This window comes from Triticum aestivum, chromosome 1A (assembly GCF_018294505.1).
Source record: "Triticum aestivum cultivar Chinese Spring chromosome 1A, IWGSC CS RefSeq v2.1, whole genome shotgun sequence".
NCBI lineage: Eukaryota > Viridiplantae > Streptophyta > Magnoliopsida > Poales > Poaceae > Triticum > Triticum aestivum.
Genome location: NC_057794.1, coordinates 388971186 through 388980720, shown reverse-complemented (window position 1 = coordinate 388980720; position 9535 = coordinate 388971186). Strand labels below are relative to the sequence as shown.

Here is a 9535-nt window from a genome sequence, read left to right as displayed (position 1 = left end):
TCTAGGCAAACCCATTTTGATATTATGTGGTGTGATGATGAGCTTGAGCAAAACATATATTGTGAGTGCTGAATCTATATTGTTTAGTCATTGTGCATTGATTTGTATCAAAATTATATAAATCGATAAATGTATGTCAGATCGAACGAAAAACAGATTTCAAATGGTACATGTTTTTTTCTTAGTTTACATCTGAATGAATTGGGCATGACACTTGTTTTCTTCCCATGTTTTATGTGTTCCATGAAGTTGCTCAGCTCACGGGTGATATACAAGAGCAGAAAACTGATTTACAATGATCAAAAAAACATCCGGGCGCAGCAAAGGGCGCCTCTTTCTTCTAGTAACTATCAAACTCGAATAGCGAGCCTAATAAAAAAGCAAATTCAGTGAAGCAATACTCCTTACAAAAGGAGCCATAAAGTCTTCACCATTTCGAAAAACCACTTGGTGTAATTCGAATGAACAGAAGGCAGCATAATGAAACAAATGGAATGATTTTTTGTATCTAAATATTCGGTTGAAAGTTTAAACCATGCCAAGGAAGGATACGGAAGAGGATAGAAAAACTTCAAGTGTCCAAAAAAAAACAATTACAAAACTACACATGTGAACCACAAGGCAGTAAAAAGAACAAATTAGGCAATGCGACATCAAATACACTGTAAATAGTACTAGTACAAAAACAACTACGAATAGGACAATACACTTGATACACACACGGCATTAAAGAAACAACTAGAGCAAGCAAAAAAATAATATACGCCTATGGCAGTACATCTACAAGACAAATGGGCCATGAAAGTACAGCGATAGCAATAAGAGCAATACTCAGAAATACACCAAGCATACCATTGAAGATCTCACTACGAGAAACACGATGATAAAAACACAAACGGTAAACTGAAGTACTGCAACACTTTGAAGTTTTGGTAAAAGAATACCATGTCTTAACTTTGTGCCCTCCCGCGTATAACAAGTGGGGCACCCAGCAAGGCTCCCGCCAGGGGGCCTCACTGACGCTAAAAATCCTTGAACATCAAAAAACACATAAACAAACTGCCAACGAGGTCACACAAATCGCTTAGAAAACTGAGGCTAGGAAATATCATCTCCATTTCATGCCATACCTTCAATGATTATTCATGAGTCATATCATTTTCAACCATAATTCATACATCACGATTAGCGCACAGCAATCAGCCCCTTAAGGGCACCAATTTGCTGCTACAAGAAAACGATCTGCATGGTACCACAGCCTAATCCTTGTATTTCATGTCTGACACCAGGAATCCAGGCATCTCAAATGCAATGGCAAACTTCTCGACCTCTGCCCTGAGCTCCGCGATGTCCTTGTTCTTCTCCAAGTCAACGATGAAATCATTGTAACGCTTACCTCGCTGCTTCTGGACATTCAAGCAGATGACCACAGCCTGATGAAGGTACTCAGCAATCTTCACAAAGTCCTTCTCGACCAAACCTCTCGAGGTCATGGCAGGTGTACCTAGAACCGACATTCAGATATAATGAACTTAGCTGGTATGCTATTGTATCGTTAATGTTTCAGAAGTTTATCCGTGCACAGAAGTACCCAATATCCAGTTTTCTCAATCTAAAAAGAAAACAGTTTTCTCGTACAAAAAGCTGTATAGTGAGTTCATCTCTGCAGCATGTTTCGTTTTTCTCAATTGTCCAAAGAGGGATAGATTAATGATGCATGTCTAAAATGGAATAAATCTTATGAAGGTTAAACATGCAAGAGCAATTCTAAAGTAGGCAAATGATTAAAATGTCAGGTATGTGGATCAGGCAACCAGCGGCTTAAGTACGTTATGCTGGAAGATATAGTAGTTCACGTGTTGTTGTATTCTTCAGCAATCACAAAACAAAGTTGACAAGCCTTTTCAAGACAAGTATTAGAGTGATGACATAGACATTCCACTGTAATTACACCATAACTCCTAACAATAACATGGTTTTGTATTCTTGCACAGCCACAAATTAAATGAAAGCCTTTTCAGGAAAAATATTAGAGAATGATGGCATGAACCTTCCAAGTGCAAGGTTAAGAACTTGAACACAATCATTGTACTTTGTTGCCTTTCAAAACCAACAAAGGAAAAAAGAACAAAAAACTGGGATAAAAGTCAGAACAGATTCCAGTTCATAAATTTACACAAGATGTTGAACATTGGGAGAATGACAATAGTGCATCTAGTGAGCTGGATATTTTTCTGTATTTGCTAAGTAAGTGGTGGACGAATGATGATTCAGACTCGGAGAAAGGCCCTTGGAAAAATTAAAATTTTCAGCTTGCACTAATAACAATGGGAGTCAATTTAGACTAGGCAAGATCCTTCATAGATGAAACGGGAACACCCTTATACATGGGCAAAAGCAATAATATTCCACAAGAAAGAAAATTTATTAACAAATCCACAACACACTAATATGTCGGGCCACCTCATACTTCACATGCTCTCACAGGCCAGTGCGAATGACTATAGTAGATGATTAATTTGAGTGCCTTCTGACCTATTTTCTTGCCAGTAACCATTAACAACCTCCAAAGCATGTGGGGACAGGGAGTAACAAAACCGTATTTGGGAAGAGATACTAACCAATTCGCACACCACCAGGTGCCAGTGCACTGCTGTCGCCAAAGACGGCATTTTTGTTGAGTGTAATGCTGCTCAGATCACATACTTTCTCAACTTTGTTACCTATAAATTCAGAAAACCAATTTTAGAGCAAGTTAGCACTGAATACAACCATATAAACAGATGCCAAATTAAATTGTTCTGCATACCAGACAAGCCAAGAGGGCGAAGATCCCAGAGAACAAGGTGGTTCTCTGTTCCATCAGTAACCATCTTGTAGCCCTTACTCATCAGATGGTTTCCAAGGGCAACAGCATTGGCCTTGACCTGCTGAATATATGCCTTGAATCCAGGTGACATTGCCTGCTTCAGGCCAACTGCCAGGGCAGCAATCTGGTGGTTGTGAGGGCCACCCTGGAGTGATGGAAACACTGCAAAGTTGATTTTGTCCTCGTAATCGTAAAGAGCACCCTCGGGCTGGCCTTTTTTGGGAGGCTTCGGGCCCTTCCTGTAGAATATCATACCAGACCTTGGCCCTCGGAGACTCTTGTGGGTGGTGGTGGTAACCACATCAGAATACTCAAACGGATTCGTAGCCTCCTGTAAGAGAAAAAAAAACAAAATAATATCAATGAGGTGAAAAAATAATTAAACGGAAGCTTGGAATATGGGAGTTCCACAGGAAGCCTTTGCAAATTGCTTAGTTCAAAGTAAAGTTTCTGCCAAAACCCAGTGAAATTCATGTGGCCTTAAACACCAAGAGAATGACAGCAAACAGCATCTCTTGTTAGAGGATGCAGAAATCGACTACCTTACTGTATGTTGATGATAACTATTATCACAATAGACTCGACAAAATACTGTATTTCAGTAGTGAGAGGCTGTAAGCAAATTTAGCGAAACAATTTCATGGAAGGTCAATGTTATTTTCAGTGACAGGACCCTCCATGAACATGATTATACAGGGGGGGAGCATCCATTGTTGCAACAATTGATCAGGCTTGGTCTCAATTGTTGCAATAAATAACGACAACTGACATTTAAATCGATATCATACTAAAACTTGTTGAACCTTGTTTTAATAAAAAAACTATTTTGAGTGATTTACTGCATTTTCTGAAGTACACCGACAGTCCTAGTTTAGCTCCTGTCAGACACTTGCAACAGATGCAATACATAATCTAATCATCAAAAGGCACAGAAACACAGAAGAGTCGATACCTGAGCGGCAACGAGACCGCTAATATGAGCCATGTCACACAGCAACATGGCCCCGCACTTGTCCGCGATGGCCCTAAGCCTGGCATAATCCCAGTCCCGTGGGTACGCGCTCCCGCCACAGATAATGAGCTTGGGGCGGAAATCCATGGCCTTCTCCTCCAGCCTATCATAGTCGACGTACCCGGTGTCGGAGCTCACCTTGTAGGGCAAGCTCGAAAAGTAAATGGAGGTGGCAGAAATCTTCTTGCCCCCGGCCGTGTAGTACCCATGAGTGAGGTGTCCTCCGGACGGCAGATCGAGCCCCATGATGCGCTCGTGGGGTTGGAGCAGCCCAGTGTAGGCGGCGAAGTTGGCGGGGGAACCGGAGTAGGGCTGCACGTTGACGCCCCAGGAGGCGGGGTCGAGGTGGAACGCCTTGAGGGCGCGGGCGCGGCAGAGCTCCTCGACCTCGTCGATGACCTCGTTCCCGCCGTAGTAGCGCGCCCCGGGCATGCCCTCGGAGTACTTGTTGGTGAGCGGGGAACCGAGCGCCTCCATGACGGCGAGCGAGGTGAAGTTCTCGGACGCGATTAGCTCGATGCCCGTGCGCTGGCGCCGCTTCTCGCGCTCGATGAGGTCGTACACCTCCGGGTCGGCCTCCGCGAGCGGGGTGAGCCCCCAGTCGGCCACGGCGTCCATCGCAGCGGCGGCGGTGGCAGGGGCAGGGGCGGCATCGGTGGAGACAGCGTAGAGGCGGACGGGCCGGACGGCGGCGCGGTGGAGGGGGAGGCGGAGAGGGGAGGAGCTCTGCGCGGTGGTGGGGTGAGCGAATAAAGCGGCGCGCCCGACGGGTGGCTGCGAGTGCGAGACGTGGGGCGCAGCCATGGCCATGCGCGTCCTGTGCTCGACGAAATGCGGCTGCGGCGCCCGGGGAAAATCTGGGTTTGGTTCGTATCGGGTAGGGCTGGTCGTCCGCCGCCGCCGCCGCTTTATATGCGCGTGGGTTTGCAAGGGTTTCTGCTCTCTTTTTTTTTTTTGAGAAAACAAGGGTTTCTGCTTTTTGCGAAGTTTCTACACATCTACACAAAGAGATAAAAAGACAATTCCAGCATGAATGTATATCACAGAAAGACAAAAGAAAGAAATGGGAGTACTATTTAGATTTGGAATTGTCTTCCTTGTTTATCTCTATTTGTATTTTTGATGAGTTTGGGGTTGAAATATTTAAAAGCATTGTATACACTTATCTTGTGAACATAAAAAATAATGAATTTTTTTACTACCCCAATGGCCACTTTTGGACACTGTTTTTCCGCGTTGTTTCGCCCGCATCGTGGCAAGCTATTGTCCATGAGTTGGAATTGATGAAAAGGAATCAAATGACAAGTGTGCGATGGAAAGAATGACAACATTTGATGAGATAATTAGATACTGGACGACAGGTTTGAGAATCTTCGGGAAGAGGAATAGAAGACTTAAATGGTTAACCTCCTGGTCCGTGGTTTTAAGAGGAACTTACTAGATCGTAATGGCGCACGTTGTTGTGGTCGTCTACTTTTTGTAATAATGATAAGATATTATATAAAATATTTGAAAAAATAAACAAAGAAAATAAATTTGAGTAAACTGACGATATATTGGACAATGATGAAACATAATAATATGATAACAAATAATCCTTAACTAAATTTATATGATGTCACTGCTAACATGCCAACTCTTCCGTGCCAACCAATCCACGAAGTCGCTGCTACAGTCAAATGACCTATAATAAATAAATTTATCTAAAATATAATTATTCATCAAAGCCTTAAATGCTCAAAGTTGATTTCAGGAATTCTTTCAGACAAAGAAAACAAGCGACATTTTTTTAAAGGACAACATTTTCCTTCTTCAACAGACATATACAACAAGCGGCAATTCTTCCACAAAGTATTGCGGGATTTCTTTCGAACATAACACATAAAATGTTTGAGTAGAATAAAGGAAGTTATAATAAAATGAGTTTTCTTACACGTATATATTGAGATATAGTTTTCATACAAAAAAATTAGATCCCCTCTTTGCACCTCATATTGGTTAGTTAATAAAAAAAGATAACATTTTCTTTCTTCAATAGACATACAACAAGTGACGATTTTTTGTTGGAAATATGAGTAATTTATCATATGATTTTATTAACAGAAATACTAGATAAAACATGACTATATTGCAGAGAAACAAGTCACGCAATCTGACAGTGAGAAGCTAAACAACATCTGCAAAAATGAACTATAACCAAACATATCTAGAGTAGACAGGACCTCTAACAGAAAGAGGAAGAACACGTACGGGACAACAGCAGCAGCAGAAGCACTGGACTTGGGGTCGACATCCTTGCCAGCCATGTCGTCGAAGAGGTTGTCGACGTCGGGGAAGAAGTCGTCGTTGGGGAAGTAATCGTTGGTGTCCGGAGCGTCCGTGATGAATCGATCAGTAGTTGCGTAAAGCGCTCCTCAAAGACCTTATCACCCTTCTCTTCTACAAGACTCAAAGCGGTGGGGTTTCGGAGGCCTACTGTCCCGACACCGGTGCACGCCGCAAGCCGGGATGAGGAAGACAACAACAGCTCAGAGATTGGAACCGGTGGCGACAGGAAGGAGAAGTTCTGGTGCGTCTCTCTGAGAGGAGCGACCTCAGTTTTATAGGCGCGAGAGAAGGAGGCAAGAGGCTAGCGACGGGAGATGAAGCAAACGGACTTCAGCCGAAGAGACGCGCCGTTCGGATTCAGTGTCCGCTACAGAAAAAATTAGACATCGGCTCATTTCCGCAACCCGCGGCGCAGCGTGACGAGGCGAGGCGAGGCATGGCGTGGCGAGGCGGGCGGCGGAGGAGGAGTGCGCGGGGATGTCCCTCTTGTTCTCATGCTTATACATGTGGGGAAAAACCTCCCTTATAAAAAGTCCAACTTCCTCTAAACTAGCAATGTGGGACTAAACTTTAGTAGTGCCCCTTTCCTTGCACAAATGGGCTAAGTGGGCCTCTAGGATTTATTAGGAATTTCTGAATTGTTATTGGGCTAGCCCATAAATAGATAAAATCCTAGCAATCCCCCACTAGATCCAAGAGGCACACAAAATTTGCCTTTGCTTACAAAACACTGTTTTATATATCGGTACTGTAGTGAAGACTGTTAAATTGAACTTTCACCTAGAACTCTATGCTACACTAGTAAGCAACTTAAACAGTGGGCTGGGCCTTGAACTGCAAGTTTTCTGTGAATCTAGCTTCACACAAAGCCTTGATCGATACTAGGCTACCGTGGGTCTTCCCCGCGGGTGGAGCTTATGTGTCATACTTCGTGACCTTTCATGAGTTTACTAGAGAGAACCCTACTCTCATAGATTGCGACGTTTGACAATCGGACTCATATAGGTGTGTTCTTCAAAAGATATTTTGCAGGACAACATCTATGCTTAAATGAGCCACGTAGATTAAGATATACATCAACCTGCCATGCAAATTTAGGAGAGTATTGCATCTTCATGGAGTGGTATTGTTAACAGTAAGGATACTCTCCTCTCAGTTGACCAACAGCTTGTCTTTCACATCTAATTCATAGGATCTCCGATCACATAGACTAGGTTACCACTGTGAACAACTCATATCGTGGGTCTCATACCCATCTCCCTCTATGCATTATCTATCACATTACGTGATAGACCCTTAGTAAAAGTATCTGCCAGATTTTTAGATGTTTGGATATAATCCAATGCAATAACTCCGGAGTTTCTCATTTTTCGGATAGACTTTAACCTTCACCGAACGTGTCTTGATGACTTTCATGTTATCATTTGAGCTGCTCACTTTGGTGATCATAGTTTGATTGTCGCAGTTCATAAGGATACCCAATATAGGTTTCTCAACAACCGGCAAGTCATTCAAGAGCCGACGAAGCCAATCTACTTCGATTGTAGTTGTATCTAGTGGAGTTCTACTTCCATTATTGACCTCGTTAAGATGGTCTGCTTGCAATACTTCCAAGAAACAGCGCCACCTCCATGAGTGAATACATATCCGCCCGTGGCCTTATATGTCATCAGCATCTGAGATTCAGTTTGAGTCACTATACCCTTCAAGCACCTTTGGGTGCCCAGTGTAGTGAATTCCAATTCAAAGTGCCTTTCAAATAACGCAAAACTCTCTCTAGAGCTTTCCAATGCACATTTCCTGGTTTTAAGACAAACCGGCTCAGTTTGCTAATAGGAAAAGAGATGTCAGGTCTTGTAGCACTGGCTAAGTACATAAGCGAGACAATAATATGAGAATATTTCAATTGATCTCTAGCAATTCTTTGATTCTTTCGAAGCAACACATTGGCATCATATGGTGTTGGAGAGGGCTTGCAGTCACTACAGCCAAAGCGACTCAAGATCTTTTCCACATAGTGGGATTGAAGCAATGTAATCCCTCCATCATCGTCTCTCAACAACTTGATGTTCAGAATGACATCAGCCACTACTAAATCCTTCATCTCAAAACAACAAGATAGGAAATCCTTGACCTCCTTAATAACATTCAGATTTGTTCCGAAAATCAGTATGTCATCAACATACAAGCAAAGGATAACTCCCTCGCCCCCACCATGGCGATAGTACACACATTTATCAGCTTCGTTTACAACGAAACCTGCAGTTGTTAAAGTTCTTTCAAACTTCTCATGCCACTGCTTGGGTGCTTGCTTAAGTCCATACAAAGACTTCAACAACTTGCACACTTTTCCTTCCTGACCATCTACTATGAACCCATCAGGTTGTTCCATATAAATTTCCTCGTCCAACTCTCCATTTAGGAAAGCAGTCTTAACATCCATTTGATGAACGAGAAGACCATGTGAGGCAGCTAGTGAAAGTAGAACTCATATAGTGGTCAGTCGAGCCACAAGTGAGTAAGTATCAAAGAAATATTCACCTTCCTTTTGGGTATAACCCTTGGCCACGAGCCATGCCTTGTATTTCTCAATAGTACCATCAGGCCTAAGTTTCTTCTTGAATACCCATTTGCACCCTATAGGTTTGCACCCATAAGGACGGTCAGTTATCTCCCAAGTTTCATTTGCCAAGATGGAATCCATCTCACTACAGACCGCTTCCTTCCGGTAGTCAGCATCTTTAGATGCATAGGCCTCTGAAATAGAACTGGGAGTGTCATCTATTAGATAGACAAGAAAGTCATCACCAAAGGACTTTACATTCCTCTGTCTCTTGCTCCTAGTAGGAACTTCATTGTTCTCCTCCACATGATTTTCAAAGTGTTCTATCGAAATGGCATGTTTAGTAATATTAACTTGGTCCTGATCCGATGAGCTAGGCATCTCCTGATTAGATGAGGTAGCCATATCCTTGATGGGAAAGATATCTTCAAAGAAAGTCGCATCATTCGACTCCATGATCGTACCGACATGCATATCAGGTACCTCAGATTTTACAACCAAGAATCTATAACCAATGTTATGAAAAGCATATCCCAGGAAAACACAATCCACAATCTTTGGTCCAAGCTTGCACTTCTTTGGAATTGGCACATTGACTTTCGCCAAACAACCCCGGGTTCGTAGATAAGAGAGCTTTAACCTTTTCTTCTCCCATTCCTTGAATGGAGTTATCTCTTTGTTCTTTGTGGGAACTCGGTTTAGGACATGACATGTCGTCAATATTACCTTCCCCCGCCATGCCTTGGAGAGACCCGATGTGTCT

The 9535-nt window shown here is 42.9% G+C and overlaps 1 protein-coding gene across 1 annotated transcript; it reads right to left on the bottom strand.

Moving 5' to 3' along the window:
• Positions 1–1084: 1084 nt before the first annotated feature.
• LOC123052367 (serine hydroxymethyltransferase 4) lies at positions 1085–4776 on the bottom strand. The gene is made up of 4 exons (XM_044475514.1): positions 3822–4776; positions 2810–3200; positions 2622–2723; positions 1085–1504 (listed from the first exon to the last, which is right to left on the bottom strand). Exons 1-4 carry the CDS (start codon positions 4689–4691, stop codon positions 1260–1262), a joined length of 1608 nt encoding a protein of 535 aa, XP_044331449.1. The 5' UTR covers positions 4692–4776; the 3' UTR covers positions 1085–1259.
• Positions 4777–9535: the final 4759 nt, after the last annotated feature.

What these genes read in the sequence shown, in the direction of transcription:
- LOC123052367 (XM_044475514.1), bottom strand. Translation starts at nt 4,691, where the DNA reads ATGGCCATGGCTGCGCCCCACGTCTCGCACTCGCAGCCACCCGTCGGG. An exon ending in GCGGTCTCGTTGCCGCTCAG is followed by an intron (nt 3,201 to 3,821) that starts GTATCGACTCTT and finishes TTTCTCTTACAG; the next exon opens with GAGGCTACGAATCCGTTTGA. An exon ending in ACCTGGTGGTGTGCGAATTG is followed by an intron (nt 1,505 to 2,621) that starts GTTAGTATCTCT and finishes TGTCGGTTCTAG; the next exon opens with GTACACCTGCCATGACCTCG.